The 18,435-nt window shown below is 31.5% G+C and overlaps 1 protein-coding gene across 17 annotated transcripts in view; it reads left to right on the plus strand.

The window, feature by feature from the left end:
• The window catches only part of CEP128 (centrosomal protein 128), a 495,022-nt gene that overhangs the window by 66,349 nt on the left and 410,238 nt on the right, over positions 1-18,435 (plus strand). For all 17 annotated transcript variants that reach the window (XR_012486452.1, XR_012486453.1, XM_074289837.1 and 14 more), the window contains one exon: positions 878-994. Coding sequence is in view for 15 of the 17 variants with exons in the window: in XM_074289837.1 (XP_074145938.1) it covers positions 878-994 (117 nt within the window). In the remaining 2 variants the exon portion in view is untranslated. The remainder of the gene's footprint in view (positions 1-877; positions 995-18,435) is intronic.

The following is an 18,435-nucleotide window of genomic DNA, read 5'->3' on the forward strand; positions in this document are numbered from 1 at the left end:
TTTAATATATACTGCTTTTACTCTTATATTTTATTTGTTTAGCAAATCAATAAAGAAGAAATTGACATGGTATGGTTTATTAAAATGTTATATTGCTAATACTTAAATATATATCTTGGCCTTTTTTATGCTGTAGGATAATGAAAATAACTGTAGGCAGAAAAGTGGCAGAATGGATGGAGTGCTGGGCTAAGTTCAAATGCAGCCTTTGACACATATGTGTCAACTGGTCAACTCATTTAACCTATATTTGCCTTAGTTTCCACAACTGTATATAGAGATAATAATAGCACCTACTGACCCTGGGTTGTTGTGAGGATTGAATGAACAAATATTTGTAAAGTATTTATCACAATGCCTGGTACAAGATAAAGCTATAAATGCTATAATAATTAATGATAATAAATAATGTTAGGTATAATTATGATATAGATTACATAGTTTTTATTATGTTATATTGTAATCAACTAATTGTAAGAATTATGTATAAATTTTCCAATTTATAATTGTATAATAATAATAACAATATTACCATGTGATAATTCATCATTCATTTTCACAAGATTCAGTTATTTTTAAAAATTCACTAGAGGGCGATCTTTCCTAGTACATTACATTGAATTGATAACTCATTGCTATAATTTAATTTCTGAATCTTTTCTGTTTTTTCGATCCAGATTTAGAGATGACAGTTATTCACTCATTTTGATAACTTTTAGCAAATATTTTATTAACTTTCTGGGTAGAATCACTTAGAAGCTAGTTTACCTAACTCGAAATATTTGCATTTATTATTATGTTTATGGGGTAATTTATAGAATACATAGAACACATTAATAACTTTGTATCTCACCATTTCTGTTTATTATATATCTAGGTTTCAGAGCGGGTAGAGAAACGGCTTAAAGAAATAGAGAGAGTGATGCAGAATGAAAGACAGGTGGTGGAAAGGCGTCAGGAACAACTGGGACTCATGAACTTAAAGTTACAGGAAGTAGGTGAAAAATGTTTCATTCTATGTTTTGTTCCTGTTTGATTATTTGATCCATATCAGAATATGGTTGTTAATAATTATGTTTAAATTGTTGTATATTATATGTTTGTATTGCAATAGTTCAGATGTAGTCTCAGACACTTAACTATCTTGTGTGTCCTTGGGCAAATCATTTCACTTTTGCCTCTGTTTCCTTATCTTAAAATGGGGATGATAATAATAATGCTTACCTCCCAAGGTTGTTGTAAAGGGCAAATGAGATAAAAATTGCAAAGTATTTAACACAGGGACTGTCATTAATAAGAGTTATATAAGTGTTTTTTTAAAAATCCTGCTGTTTGGGTCCTATTAGTGGAGGGAGACTGACATGTGGTCTTGTCATCAAGCTAATTCAAAATAGGGATAATCAATCTTAGACTTCTTAATAATTAATGCGCAGTTTCTGAATATCAATTAGATAATGAAATTGCTGCATAAAGACCATTTGCTTGTAGTGAAATTCTATTTATGAAATAGAAAAAGTGTAACAAGAATTTTCCTTTGATAAAAGATTCTTTTAAATAGTAAGTACTCCATATGAATACTTGATTCTAACCACTTAGAAAGACTAAGAGGCAGAGAAACTTTATTTTTAAGTATTAGGAAACACTGACAACTGAAGATTGGTTAGAAGTAACAGTAAAATTTCATGAAATTACATTTATGAGTCACTGGGAAAATTTGATTTGGTTTCCTAAAATTCATTTTCTTGTAAAATCTTCATAAAATACATCTACTTCATAAAATGCACAGTTAACAGTTGTATCTGAAAGATTTGTTGAATAATTACATACAGCATATAGGTTAGATGATTTTATTCATTATTTGCTCAAAACCAATTATGTCTGGTAAGCTCTGAGAATAATGCTAAGGACACAATTGTTCTTTTTGCAAAAGAAAATTAGAGAAATTTCTTCCTACTTATTTTCTTTGCTTTTTGGAGATTGCATAAAATTATAAGAGAAAGACAGAGAAAGATTGGTTCCATCCCTACATTTGAGAAACCAATGGGATGGAATATTTGCATTGTAATTGTTAATTTGACCATACACTTGAGCTTTGATTTGGAATCCCATCTCTGACTGTATAATAGAGGATCTCTATTGATAAGAAATGTTTAATTTCATATTTTTTCACTTTAATATAAATAGTGATCTATTCATTTTCTAAAGGTGCTTTTGGATTTTACAATGCAGTGGAAACTAGGAAGGATTAACTTAGGGTGATGTATTTTTATGATTTCCAAGAAAAAAAGACTCAGACTACTCCAGAAAGGTCATATTAGGAGAGTAAATACTGCTTTTTAAATATAATATTATAAAAACATTTATACATTTGTATAGATATTAATCACAGTACATATTATATTTTTCATCTGCTACTGATGGAGCATATAAGGTTCAATATATTTTCAAGTGAGTAAAGGGAGATCTCTTAAATATTTGATGCTGTTGTTGTTTGTATAGCTTAAATACCACTGATGAGGAGATAGGATAGAAATGGAGGCTGAATTCCTTAACTCCATTTTCCAAATGACTGTGGAAACATTTAATGATTTGTGGGGAGATTAGCCAACATCTAGGTGATTAGATGGTAGGCAGTCAATGATGGCAGGGTATCTTGTCTTTATGTAAAACAATATTAAAATTATGTTGAGAGAAAAGAAAAGAAAATTGTGGATTCAGTGGAGCATCAATGGAGAATTGTTACAAAGTTCTTTTTGTTTTTCTTCTTGGTATATTACTGATAAAATGTCATATAAATGATGACTGGATTTGAGATAGGTAAAGAAATGAAAGGTGAGTGATGAATATACTGCAACCATGAATGCCCCTGTTTTCACATTGTGTATGAGGTCTCAAGGTATGAGCTTCTTTTGTTATCATCCAATCTCATTTGGTAAATGATTTTTTTTTTGCCAGGTACACAAATTTAAAGGAAATATGATTGGCATTGTTTAGTGTTAGATATTGAGTCATAGAGTTATATGTTTAAACAAAATAGATTTAAGATTCCTAATTGTGTCTTAATAAAAAAGTAACTTTCTTGCATTTTGAAGATTTATTAATCTTCATCCTTAATAGGAAGCATTTGAAATCAGATGGGAAAAAAAAACTTTATGAATATTTGGAATGACATAGGACAATGAAATAGCAAAGTCAGGAGGAGCTGAGTTGAAAATTGACCTCAAAAATTAATTACCTGTGTGGTCTTGGGTGAGTCACTTAACTCTGCCTCAGTTCTCTTGTGTAAAATGAGCTGGAGACGGAAATGGCAAAATTAAGAAACTGTTGTTAGCATAGTAGCATAGTAATAAAATAGATGGGAAAAGTCAACCATAATTATTAAAATTTTGAAGCAATTTTCTCTGAATTCCCTCAGAATCTAGGGGAAAGGAGAAAAAAAAAATACAGGTTCTTTTGTGTTTTATAGTAGCTAATAATATAGTATCTGCCAATAAAAGAGACTAAATAAATGTAAAATGCACAATGCATCATCATATTTTAAAAAAAGAAACTGATTTTTCTCTTTGGTAGGAAAATATGTAATAAAAATTCATGGAATGGTTTTTGAAAGTACAAGCTTCAAAGGAATTATGGTATTTTAAGGTTATTAATAAGATATTAAAAATTTTGATTAGTAATTTGAATCGAGAAATCAGAGAAATATTGTGAATGAGAATTTCAACGCCGAAGGTTGAGAAAGTAGGCTGAATGACATAACAAAATCAATAGACTATTTTGACTTCTCTACTTTGTCTTAAGTTGAAACATTTTAGTAATGTAACCTAGCATTTTAGGATTTCCTAAGCAGAAAGAAGTTGCCATACTTAGTTAGAAGTAGTTTAGTTTAAGCTTGTCCTTGCAAAAAAGTTATAATTATCTATTAATGCTTACTCTCCTTTATCTGTTCAAAAGGAAAGTGATATTCCCTCATTCTATCCCCTTCTTTGTTTGTATAGACGTCTACTTGACACCTTAATTATATAAATTCCCTCAACTTTCTTCACCATTTTTGTCTCCTAGTAGAGGTTTGAACTTGAAATCTTTCTTTATGGTTACTTACATTTTCTTTGACCTGGAAATATATGGATTTCAGATAATAGCATTCCTAGGAGTTTTTAATCTTGGGGTTTCTTTCAGGATAAGATCAATTGGTTTTTTTCTCTTTTTGCTTTATCCCCTTGTAATAAGTCTTGGTAGTTTTCTTTCATGAGTATTTGAAATATGATACCCAGGATCTTTTTTTTTTTTTTTTTTTTTTGGTCAAGATTTTTGGGTATTTCAGTGATTCTTTAATGATCTTTCTTTGATCTGTTTTTCAGGTTAGTTCTTTTTGATACGAGATATTTTACATTTTCTGCTATTTTTGCAGTCTTTTGACTTTGTTCAATATTTCTTATTGTCTCATGGAGTCACTGATTTAGTCTATTCTAATTTTCAGGGATTCTGTTTCTTGTAAGGTTTTTGTACCTTTTGTGACTAAGCTACTAATTTTCTTTCAAATTCTACCTTCTATATCTCTCATTTCTTTTTCAATTCTTTCCTCTGGTATTGTCATTTAGAAAGTAATTTTATCTCTTAATTCCCCTTCCCACACCCCAAACAAATTTCTTTATGTGTTTTTTTTTTTCCCTAGAAATTCTGATTGGTCTTTTCTCTTTATAGTTTTGCTTGTAGAGATTTTTTATTTTTTGGATTATCTTCTTCACTTGGGTTTGTGTGTTGGGTATCCTTGGAGTCATAATAACTCTTTAGCTTTTTGTTAACATTGTTCAAGTCTTACTTCCCAAATTGAGACTTGGCCTGGCACACTTTTGGTGGAATTGTCATAGCCTTATATAGTTCTGCTCTTTCTCATTGTGTTTTCTGCCATATTGTTCTCTGGGTATTACTATGTTCTTTAAGGATGACTTGAGCCAGAAAATTGCAAACATTTATCAGATTATGTGGTCAGATGAAAGGTGGGCTTGAACTGATTGCTGCTCTCCTGCAGATTTCCATAGCTGCAGATTTGACCCTAAGTGAAGCTCCTATAGGCAGTGATTGGCTCTAGCCCATCAGAGACCTGAATGTTCTATAGGTTTAGAATGACAATATTGTCTACTTACCCTAGTTATATTCCTCTCTGGGTTAGAGGAATAATAGATGATAAATTGTAGTTTCTCCTTAGTTTTGCCACTGGCAACTCAATGTGCTCTCCTTTTGGGAATGTTACTAGAGTTGTTTGGGGGGAGCTGGGTTGTACTGATTTTTCTTCTACTCTCTCATTTTTTTGATTGTCATCTGTTATGGTCTTTCTATATTAATACACTGATTTTCCAACTAGAGATGGGTAGAAGTTGTTAAAAATTTAGGATCAAGGTCGTTGGAATATTAAGCTTGAGGAAAATTTGTCATTGTGAGATGTAGACTATATAAGTATTGTGCCCAATTTACAGATGAGGAAACTGAAGCTCAAAAAATTGAGGTGATTTGATTGAAATCATACAATTTTGATTTCAAAATATAATCTGTACAATCTAGTGTGCAGTAATTATATAGAGGTACAGTGTTCTTTCCAGTATATCAAAGTTTCCTCACATATTATTTTATTTGATCATTACAGTATCAACTTCTCTTTCACTTTGAGATTCTCTATAAACAGTGGGATTCTAAAGTTGACAGTAGCAACCTTAGATATAGGGGAAAATTTGCAAAGTCTTTTCCTTTTGCTCCTAAGGAAAAAAAAAGCTGGGGATTGTTAAATTTGAATTGATATCATTGGATAGGGAATTGACATAAGCCAAATTAGGATTTTTTCTACTTCTTTAAGTTCTTTATTTATGATTTACTTTAAATAATTCTTCACTTTATGGGCTCCTTATCTAAATATAGTAAGTATAATTTCTCAAAATATGTATTCCTGAGGTGGTGATGAATCCTAATATGTATTTTTGCTTGACACTCACAATTTTATGGCTTAATATAATATTGGTGGTGGGATTTGAAATATTTACATTAAAAATATGCAAAATATTATTTATTCTTATAAACTTCCTCTGAATGGATAAATACTAAAATATATGCTTCAAGACATTTTGGTCCAGATAGACTTTTAAATCTTCAATGTAAAATGAATAAAATAATTGGAATTTAGTCAGAAATCCCATGCATACTATATACAATACATGAAATTGCCAAATTTTACACCTGTTCCCAAGAAAAGTTTTTTCTTGTGTTTTCCTTTGTAGTTGAAATATATTTAGCCAACTACATACTGTTCAGGTCTACTTTCAAATCCATTTTCTTATTTAAAAGTGTTTTTTTGTTTGTTTGTTTTAAATAAAAGCAACAACTAGATAATGGTCTTTCAATCTAATGAATGCTAGATTTGAATCTTGCCTTCCATACTTAATAGTCTGTTGACTACAAGAATATCAATTTTTCTTCCTTGCCTTATGTTTCCTTACATGTAAAATGGGGATAATAATACCTGTATTAACCTCATTGGATGGCTATAAGACCCAAATGAGATAATGTAAGTAATGTACTTTATGAGTCTTAAAGTGCTACATAAATGTCAATTGCTAATATTATCAATAATTGCAATATTAAATAGCATTTGGATTTGACAAGCCTGAAATTCTTAAAGTATGGCAAGGAAAAAGAGAGACTGAAAGCTTTAAGTTGAGCTTGAAGCAGCAGATAAAGGAATACTTATACGTTGATCACTTCTGTGCAAGGTATCCAAAGCTGTGATGTTGGATATTGATCCCTTCTTGGCACCCTGAAATTAAAGCTCATAGAAAAATTAAAATTAATAGAAAATTAAATTAAAGCTCAACCCTAAAGCAATAAACAACTACATAGACTTGTCTTAAACATACACATTTGGAACTATAATAGACCATAGGAAATTTGAAAAGCATCATAGCAAAAGCCTTTGCATTACTAATGAAATGTAGGACCTATCATGCTAATAGAAGGATGAATATTTCCTTATCAAAAAGGAAGAATAGGGTTAATAGATGTTTTCAGAGTGATGATAAACAGGTTAAAAACTTGCAAAAATACTTTTGGAACAGATTTTATTTATTTGTTTTAAAAATTAATTGTGTGTGTGTGTGTGTGTGTGTGTGTGTGTGTATGTGGCAATTGGGGTTAAGTAACTTGTCCAGGGTCACACCGCTAGGAAGTATAAAATGTCTGAGTATGGATTTAATTCCAGGGCTTGTACTCTGTCCATCCACTGTGCCATCTAGCTGCCCCAAAGTTTTATTTCACTGACCGATAGAAAAGTTTGACAATAGGTATATGCCACTGGATTTGTTGAACATTAATTATTACCCAAAGTGGTTTACCTCAAATTAGAACATATGAAATAGCTAAGATAAAAGGGCAGAATTTTAAAAAGACCTACACGAAAGACTCCAAATGAATACTACCAACAAGCTGATAAAGAAGTGTAGAATAAATGGCAGAATCATGGAGATTTGTTTTTAGAAATTCAGAGTTTTATGATAGTAAATCAGGATCTAGTCAGTGTCATTAGAAAATTTAGGAATTATATGTTAAGAGCCTGGACTTAATAATTAATGTAAACAATTCAATGAAACTGCAGAAACTATGCAGTATTGTTCTGTATATTTTTGTATCTAAAGAATATTTGGTGATAATACAAAATCAGGAAAGCAGTCCTCAAAATGTATATTAAATGTAATGTAATTTTTAAATAACCTCTTTTGAACTTCATTTTACTGTCTTCTGTGCATCATTTTAACCTGCTTTTTAATGTTACTTTGTAACTTTTAAAAATCACTAAACATTATTCCTCCCAATAACTTTTCCAATTGAATAAAAACATGCCCTAATAATATATAAGTACAATTAAGGAAAATAAAAACATATATTGGCCTCATTTGAAATGTATGTTTTTAACAACTTTATTTGATTATTTACCTCTGTGCTAAGAGGTAATAGGTTATTTTCTTCACCCGAATATGTCATCTGAAATTATAATTCATTATGACATTGATTAGACATCCTAAATGTTTCCTTTATCTTACTGTAATTATTGTATAACTTTTCCCCTCTTGATGTTATTATTTATTTCATTCTCCTTTAGTTTATAAAAATCTTAAGAGTCATCCTTTTCATAATTTCTTAGAGATTAAAAACATTCCATTATGTTCATATACTGTCATTTTTTCCCCCAGACATTCTTCAATTGATAGGTACCTATTTTATGTTCATTTCTTTGCTATGACAAAAACAAACAAACAAACAAACAAAAACACTACTGTAAATATTCTTGTGCATGTGAGTCCTTTCCTTCTTCATTTGACCTTGCTAAGTCAAAACTAAGATAGCTCAAAATTTCATTAAAGTAGAGTTCCAATTTTTTTTTTTTCAGAATAACTGGACTGATGCATAGCTCTACCAACCAACAGTGCCTGACTATGCTTGTCCTCCTACAACCTAGAGCTGCAGATGGAAAGTGAAGAGTTAGCTAATGAGTAAACTACTTTCTGCTATAAATGTATTAAAAATTAAAGTCTCTGAGTCTATTGCCTCTCTCTCTTAAGTGACTGACAGGTGTGGATTTCATCATTTAAAAATGAGAGCTTTCTCTAAAACTGTTCCTTTTGTCATTTCTTGCAGCACAATAGTATTCCATTATATCTATATATCATATTTTATTCTGTTATTTCCCAATTAATAGGAATCCCATAAGTTTCTATTTCTTTATTCTCACAAGGACCTGCTATAATATAAATATTTTAATACATTTATAACTTTTTCTTTTTTCTTTGATCTCCTTGTCATTCATTTAACATTATGACTGTTTTCTTTGTGAAAGCTCTACATACTTCTTTGTAACAACAAAGTTGGTATAAGTTTTTTTCTTGTTTCTGGTCATCTCATTCTGTATCCTGTTTGTACAAATCATGGGAAGATTTGCTTATTTGAAGACATTCCTGTAATAATTTTTTTACTGCTTGGTAACATTCCAAAATTACCTACAATCTCTTAATTAGTAAACCAACTCTTTTCTCAATTCTTATTTTTCTTGACCTCTCTATGTATTTGAAATATTTGACCACTTGTCTCTTCTCAGATGCTTCCTCCTTTTTTCTAAGATTTTCCACTTAACTGTTCCTTAGTCTTTTTTTGATGGCTTATTATCTATTTCCAGCTCTGTAATTCTGGGTGCACTTGAAAGCTGAATCCTTGGCTTGCTTCTCTTTTAAACTTTCTTATTTGGTGACCTTCTTAATTACTATAGATTTAATTATTATTTTTATGCAGATGTTTCACAATCTATATATCTTACCGTGAGAGTCTTTTTTGGAGCTCTAGTTCTATATCACAGATTTTGTCTATATCACAATGTTGCCTGTTAAATATTTCAATTTTTTCTTGACATCACAAACTCAATATTTTAAAAATAAAAGATGGTATTTTTTCTTCCAAAATCTCTTCTCTAACATACCCTTTTATTTTTATAAAACCACTATATTTATAAGTTCCCAAGTTCTTGATCTGTGTTCTCATTGATACCTCATCCTTTCCCCCATATATCCAATTATTTGACAAATCTTGTTCTTTTTACTACCACAAGGTATCTGCTTATATAACCTTGACTAATTCAGGCCATCAACCTTTCTCACCAGGACTTTTTCCTACTAATTGATCTATTTGCTTAGTCTCTTCTCATTCCCGTATGTTTTCCACTTGCCAAAATGCTTTTCCTTAATTGCATATCCAACTCCATTGCTCTTCTATTCTTTAAATTCCAGTGTTTTCCTATTGTTTCTCAAAGTATATTTAGCTTTTAAAGCCTTTCACAATTTGACTCTAGGTTATTTTTCTAGCTTTGTTTTCTTCTCATGCAGTATATACAGTTAGTCTGGTTTTCTCTTTATTCTCCTTAATTCCTTTGAACTTTCTATTCCCAATTATTGGAATGTACTCCTGCCTCATCTTCATCTCACAAAGTCTCTCCTTCATAGAGCAGCTAAAACTTCATCTTCTACTTAATGACTTTCTTTTTCTCCTAATTTGAATAGCTTCCTAATTAAAAAAAAACAAACATCTTTTATTTATTATGTTTGTAGTTACATAAACATGCTTTTGTGTGTACTTATATGTGTGGGTTTTTTTTATTAGGGAATTTTTTCCTCTAATTAGGGAATAATTTCCTACATGAAGACAGGTATTATTTAATTTTTAAAATCTTTATTTATTTGCCTTCTCTCTGACAGATAGTAGTTGTTCAATAAATGTTTGTTTATTGGCCAGCTTTTCCTTTAACTATTTAAATCTTTGTCATTCAGTGCTTATATATTAAGCATTAATATTTTAGTATCTATGGTGATTTAATGATAATAGAGGTTCCCTGCTCTTTTATCCTCCCATATTGCCTATTCCCTTTCCTCTCTTTTCCTATTGAGTCAGATAGATTTTTATACTTGACTGTGTGTGTGTGTATTCTTCCCTCTTTGAACCAATTCTGATGGGAGTGAGGTTCAAGCTTGCTTGCCAGTTCCCTCCTTTTCCACTATACTATTAAAAACTATTCCTTGTCTGCCTCTTTTATGTGAGAAAAATTATTCCTTTCTACCTCTTTCTTTCTCCTCCCAATCCATTCCTCTTTCTCCCTTTATTTTTTTTATATCATTCTAACATAATTGATATTTAGGGTTTTTTTTTAATCATGATTTTCAAGTAATCTAATAACTTAAATTATCTCTCTTTGATTTAAAAATCAGATATTTCACATTTTCTTCAATTTTTATTTCTTTTCACTTTGGTTCTTGATGTCTCATAGAGTCCATTTGCCAATTTAAATTTTTTATTTTCTTCAGTGACTTTTTGTACCTCTTTTTGCATTTGAGCAATTTTTCTTTTTAAGGAGTTTTATTTTATTTTTTTCAGTCAATTTTTGGACGGCTTCTACCATTGGATTGATCTGTTTTTTTTTTTAAAGGTATTATATTCTTTAGTTTGTATTTGTTTTTTTTGTTTTTTTTTTTTGTTTTTTTTTTTTTGGTTTGCTGCTTTTTTTGTAATTTTTTTAGGACACTCTCATTTCTTATTTTAATTTCCAGGAATTCTTTTTGGACTTGGATCTAATCAGCATTTTTCTTTGAGGCCTTACTTGTAATTTTTTATGTTGTCTTCTGAGTTTGTGTCTTGATCTTTCCTACTAATTTAATAACTTTCTTATGGTCAGGTTCTTTCTTGTTTGCTCATTTTTCTAGTCTATTTCTTGACTTTGAATTTTATGTTAAACAAATGGGGAGGCACTGCCCCAAACTTTAGACTTTTTGGGGGGGCTCTGGTTTCAGAATTAGTTCTGGGGTCTCTGAGTTTTCAGTATTTTTAATATGATGTGATGTGTTGAGAGAAGTCCTCTCCTGCTCAGTCCTCTGGCCTTACCTAGGAAGGGCTCCTACTCTCTCCTGTAGTCATAAGCACTATTGTTCCTCTCTGCCTTAAAACTGTGACCAGGACCCCTGATCTCTTGTGATGGACTATACTGTGCTTTTTTTCTGCCCTGGAACTGTGACTTGGAACTGCTTTAGGGTAATAAAGTTGCCTATCAGTACTATCTATACCCAGTGATAGCAAATGTAATCTTTCTTTAATTTTAAAAAAATAATTAAAATAACTTTTTATTAGTTCAATTTTTTAAAACATTTGCAATGGGTATCAGTTTTTAAAACACTGAGTTAAACTCATTTCACAAACAAGTAGTGAGAAGAATTCTGCTTTCCCCTCTCTGCCAAATGGGAATACTAATTATAAAAGGATGACTACACCATCTAGGTTAAGTGTCTTGTTTAATTATGAAAAGCTTAGCAACTTTGTCTAGTTCACATTTCTGACAAATAACCACAAGCTCTCCAGTGAGCAAAAAATACTCAATACAGACTCATTCAGTTGTAATCTCTTTCTGACTAGTTTTTTTTTTTTTACCTTTTATTGACTCTGGGCTAAAAACTCCTAAAGTTGCTATTATTGCTGCTGCTGCCACTGCCATGTGAATGCACTGGGGACGTGCTTCCACTCTAATGTCACAGACCTCTCCTACTGCCCTTCTCAGTTGTCTGAAACTGAAAAAATGTTTCATCCTGACCTTTTTGTTGCCATTCCAAAATTTGATCTGAAGCATTATTTTAAAGTTGTTTGGAGGGGAATGTTGGGAGAATTCACTGATTTACAGCTTGTGCCCTGCCATCTTGCACCATTCATCTTTCCAGTAAACTAAGTTCAAAACTCAGGGTCATCCTTGTTCCTTACTCTCACCTCACATAATTACCAAGTTTTGTTTCTGTCTTGATAATATTCCCTTCTCTTATTTACTCAGTCAGCACCTTTGCTTAGGCCCTCATCACCTCTTACATGATCTATCGCAAAAGCCTTTGTTCATTGTCCTTGCTTCAGATCTTTCCCTTGTCCACTGTATTCTCCGTATAGCTTTCAGAATGATTTTCTTTCTTTCTTTTTTTTTTTTTTTTTTCCTGAGGCTGGGGTTAAGTGACTTGCCCAGGGTCACACAGCTAGGAAGTGTTAAGTGTCTGAGACCAGATTTGAACTCGGGTCCTCCTGAATTCAAGGCTGGTGCTCTATCCACTGCGCCACCTAGCTGCCCCTCCACTGCGCCACCTAGCTGCCCCCAGAATGATTTTTTTTTTTTTTTGAGGCTGGGGTTAAGTGACTTGCCCAGGGTCACACAGCTAGGAAATGTTAAGTGTCTGAGACCAGATTTGAACTTGGGTCCTCCTGAACTCAAGGCTGGTGCTCTATCCACTGCGCCACCTAGCTGCCCCCAGAATGATTTTCTTAAAGCACAAATCTGATCACACCATCCAATGTGCTCACAGCTCCTTATTTATTTAATGATCCGTTGCCAGGGATTTAAAGCATATTATAACTTGGTCTCTTCCTATCTTTCTAGTCTTCTTACACAATATTACTTTCTTAGTATTCTGTAGTCCAACTTTTGAGGCTTTTTTATTCTTACCATACATTCTTTCTCTGTCTTATATCCTTGCCTTTGCATCATAGACTGTCTTCCATGAGTAGAATGCTCTGCTTCATCACCTTTGACTTGTAGAATGCTGACTTAACCTTAAAATATTAGCTCAAGCTCTACCTTCTACATGAAGTCTTTCCCATGGCTGCTAGTTTCTTTCTTCCCTAAACTGCCTTTTCTTCATTTCCCAAATGTTATACAACCATGCACATATAAATATATATTCATGCTTATAGTTAATATGTGTATGTATATGTATACACATCTTCTCAATTAGAATGTAAATGTAAGACTGTTTGGCATTTTTCTTTAGATCCCCAAATGCTTGGCATAGTGCTTGGAACATATTAGGAATTGATACACACTTGCTGATTGATTATTCCAGTAAAATAGTAATTTTTGTTTCATATTTTATCAAAAAACATAAAAAAGGATAAATGGAAGAGTAGTGAATTTATATATATATTTGGCCACTAGTTGTCAGTGTGAAACTATAAGATTTGACTCAGGCACGATTTAGTAAAATATCTGTATGATTGTCAGATTGAATTGTAAAATGTTTCTTTGTAATTAATACATATTTCTGGACTTCTAGGTTATTTGGGAATTCTCTTGTGAGCAATGTAGGTAAAAGTTGTAAATTTATATGTGATACTAGCATGTCAACCCATCTGAGACCATGTCCAGTCACCTTTTAAATTTTTTAAAGTGTTTTTCTTTAGTATATATTAAATTTGGTTTAACTTGGTGATTCTTTTGACAGATCATATTCAAGAATTGTGAGTATTGAGGGTTTCAGAATTTATAGTTAGAATTTCAGCTACTTATATTTAAGTAATTGTTGAGATTCCGGATGAGTTTGCTCATTATCATATGTATTAGAATTTATCAGTTTGTATTAAGAACATAACTGTATTGAATATGGTGATAGTATGCCAGTCTAGTACTTCATAATGGGTATTGAAAGTAAGTATAACTTGTAGACTATTTAATGGTTACAAAAGGAAGTTGATTTAGCAATAAGCATGGAAAGAGATGCTTTTCTTTCCTCCTTCCCCTCCCACTTTGTTATCTTCGAATATGAAAGACAATCCTTGCTTTCTTTTTATTAACTGTATCCCTAGTGCTTAGCACAGTACCTGACACATAGTAGGTGCTCAAGAAATGTTTATTAGATTACATTGGAAATGCTATTCTATAGATATACACCACTGATTTAGTTAATTGCAGCTTACCTACCTTTATCTGTTATAGTGACACACATCAGTAGCCTGTGTCAAGTTGGAACAGCTGACATCTCCTGAGGGGAAGATCTGTAGGTGACCAAGAAGCTTATACTATTGGCTCTGATATTATTCTCCTGGTCCAGTTAAGTTTTGAGGAAAATTTTATTGTCTTTTAAGGAAAAACTAGTCTTTATAGGTAGACTTATGCTAGGTAGTAATTAGATAAGATGTAAAATTAGGTTAAGTTGTGGTCCTAGTTGTCATGGAGCTTTCCTAAGTGTCTATATGACACAAAACATATCTTTAATATTTATCCATGTACATAAGAGAGACTCAGCTTGCTGTTATATCTCAGATAGGAAAGTTCATTACTGATTGCATTAATTTAATAATGCTTCATAGAGAAATTGCATTTAAAAGGAAAGGAAGGAATGGGAACGAGGCCATTTCAGCTACTTGGAACAATGTAAGCAAAAGCTTGAAAATAGGTGATGTAGTGCTTATATGAAGAGTTAGAGTATAGTTTAATTTCACTTGAGTCTACTAGATTGTGTGAAAGAAAGTAATATGAAATAAGACTGAAAAGGTACAGTGGCATCTCATTGTGGAAGGCCCCAAATGCCAGATAAAGAGGAAAATAAAATTTAGTTATGTCATTAGGAGACACTATTTGCTTCATTAATTACATTCATTTCTGATTGCGTTAATTTACCACCTAAGCAAAAACATTATTCAATTTATTTTGTTATTTGCACCCATTTATTCATAACACCATTCAAGACCACTTTAAAAATATGTTTTCATTGTTATTGTTATTGTGCAGATTGTAGTCCTTGCAAAACTTAATAGATGAACTTCATGAGTTCCTCTGGTCATAATATATATTATGTGGTGGTAAACTTTGTGGTCACTGAGCTTCTCTAAGTTAATTTGATTTTTAACTTTTAGAAAAGTTGAGAGATGAATAAACACTTGTAGGTTGGCTAGTCCTTGAAAGATATTTACATAGCTTATATCTAGTTCCATACTTGAATCCTTCTAATAGTGGAACTTCTAATTTTTAATACTCAACTGGCATAGCTTTGAGAATCCAGGATTACCTTTACCATTTTATTTTGTTTTGTTTTTTGATGGGTTTTATTTTTTCTAAACTTTTATATTTTATTTTTTCCAATTACATGTAAAATAATTTTTAGCATTCATTAAAAAATTTTGAAGTTCAAATTTTCCTCCAGCTTGCTTCCCTCTCCTCCCTCCTCCTTGAAAAGGCAAGGAATTTGATATAGATTACACATATGAAGTAATGTAAAATATATTTCCATATTAGCTGTGTTGTAAAATAAAACACAGACAAAAATCTTCCAAGAAAAATAAAGAACATTATAAGAAAGTATGCTTAGATTTTGCGTTTATACTTCACTGGAAGTGGATAGCAAGTTTCATCATGAGTCCTTGATAATTGTCTTGGATCATTATGTTGCTGAGAATAACCATCATTTACAGCAAATCTTGGTACAATATTCTTATTATTGTGTACCGTGTCTTTTGGTTCTGCTTACTTCTTTTGCATCACTTTGTGTAAAATTTTCTATATTTTTCTGGAAACAGTCTGTGCATTATTTCTTGTAGCACAATATTCCATCACAATCATATGCCACAATTTGTTCAGTCATTTCTCAATTGATGACATTTCTTCAATTTTCAATTCTTTGTACCTCTGCCACTTGAGTAGAAGCATTGTAATAATGTTAGTGTTGACTTGCATGGACTATATCTTAGGGATGCTTTTTGTATAGTATTATATGTAAATGGTTATTTTAATATTGATAACAATAAAGTATTGATGAAAAAATAATACTTTTCCATAGATAAATTTATTTATTGTTTTATTAATAAGTAACAAGCGCTAACAAGTTCTTAACAAGTAACAACAAAGAAAAGTAATAAAACCACATCTGATTGAACATGAAAAATGTATTACAGGAATTTTGCTTAAAATGTTTTTAAAACTAGCGATGTTCTAAATTATACTTCTATAACTATTCAATTTTTAAATTAAAATTTAAAATTTAAATTACATTTTAAAAAATTTAGATTTTTTTTTTTGGCTGAGACAATTGGGGTTAAGTGACTTGCCCAGGGTCACACAACTACGTAGTATAAAGGGTCTGAGATCAGATTTGAACTCGGGTCCTCCTGACATCAAGGCTGGTGCTCTGTCCACTACACCAACTAGCTGCCCCAAATTTTTTAAAGTAAAAAAAAAATTTAACTTAAATTTGAATTAAAAATTCACTAACTCTAATTCAAGTTTCCTGTTGCCTGATGTTTGAAAGTTAAGTAGCATTTCTAAACCATTTCTAACAGAAGCTAAATCTTTTTATTTATTTATTTTTTGAGAGAGAGAGAGAGAGAGAGAGAGAGAGAGAGAGAGAGAGAGAGAGAGAGAGAGAGAGAGAGAGAGAGAGAGAGAGGGAGGGAGGGAGGGAGGAAGAGAGGGAGGGAGGGAGGGAGGAAGGGAGGAAGAGAGTGAGAGAGAAAGAGAGAGAGAGAGAGAGAGTGAGTGAGTGTGAGAGTGAATGTAGTGGAAAATCCCCAAAGTGCTAGGCTACCAGCTTTCCATTTATGATTGTAAAAGTGTTTAAAAGGAGTCTTTGAAAAATGATCATGCCATGGCTCCTTATTGGGTTCTTATTTAATTTTAGGTGCAAAAATTCTTATTGTATAAACAGTTTTTTTTCTCCGTCCTACAACAATTGTGTTTTAAATAATACTCATTACTATTAGTACCTTTATGTGGAAAATGTAACATTTTGCATATAATAATTGGTTTTATATGAATACTATACTGCCTTTTATATATATTGATGGACATACTAGCAAAATGTGAATGTCATATACTTTTCAGTTGGTTTTTTTTTTTTTATTAATAATAATGGATTTATGATGACTTATCCATGGTCTCTGGTCTGATTCTCTTTGTGACTAGTGTTATACATTTATAGGATAGCTAAATTTAATATGGTAGACTTATGGCTAAGTAACAGAGCAAATTTATTTGGTCCACACAGGGACTGAATCCTATCATATCCTTCTAAACATGGTGCTTGAACCAACTTAGATAACAAACTATAAACTAGTTAAGTAAATAGAATAGCAGAACACTACTGAAGACAGTACATTCATTTAGTTGGGAAATTAGTAATAATTGAATCTGGTAATTTTCCCTATAATCATGAGAATCAATTATGAATAGTGACTTAGTTTACAGATACCTATGGACAATGAATATCTGATATTGAGAGGATAAGGTCATTTAAACTTTATGCGTAAAAATATTTAAACTATGTATTAGTGCTTTAGTAGGCTTGTGAAGGCATCATTAAATAGTTAAAGATTAGAGATTTTTGCTCTAAAGAGCAACATAATTTTTTTGTTTTATTTTAGTTTTTGTTGTCACAAATGACTTTAGACTCAATGAACTTTATAGTTGAAATTTTCAGTGACTTTAGCCCTCACTTGGGGGAAGAATCTCTTGACTTGACTTAGGAAAAATAAGTTGTTTGGAAATTTTTAGAACTTGTGAATAGCAAAAGCATAAAAGAATCATAGAATTCTTAATATTTTAAAGGACCTTATTGAGTATATCCAGCCTATTGCTTGGCCTAATTCGGGAATCCCCTTTACAACAATATCCTTTATCAACAAGTAGTACTCAATAATAAAATGCTTCCAAATATTGACTAAACATATTTTAATAGAGTGCTCATATAGTATAAATATATGTTTTACATGTTTGATAGTTTTATAACTGTGATAATGTTCCAAAAGGAAATTTAAGAGATATATGAACAAATATATTTCCTGCCTGCCTCTTGCCTTCCCTCCCTCCATTCTTCTCTCCCTCCCTCCATTCTTCTCTCCTTCTCTCTCTCCTTTCCCGGAGAATAGCCAAGTCATTCATAGTTTTTCATGAAACAATATTGCTTTCTTATATAACATTCTTCTTGTTCTTCACTTTGCATCAGTTCATGTCTTTCCAGTTTTTCTAAAATTATCTTACTTGTCATTTCTCATAGTCCAATAATAGTTCTATTACAATCATAAATCATAGCATGTTTAGCTATTCTCCATCTGCTGAGCATCCCTTTG

The sequence above is a fragment of the Sminthopsis crassicaudata genome, chromosome 2 (assembly GCF_048593235.1).
Source record: "Sminthopsis crassicaudata isolate SCR6 chromosome 2, ASM4859323v1, whole genome shotgun sequence".
Classification (NCBI taxonomy): Eukaryota; Metazoa; Chordata; class Mammalia; order Dasyuromorphia; family Dasyuridae; genus Sminthopsis; species Sminthopsis crassicaudata.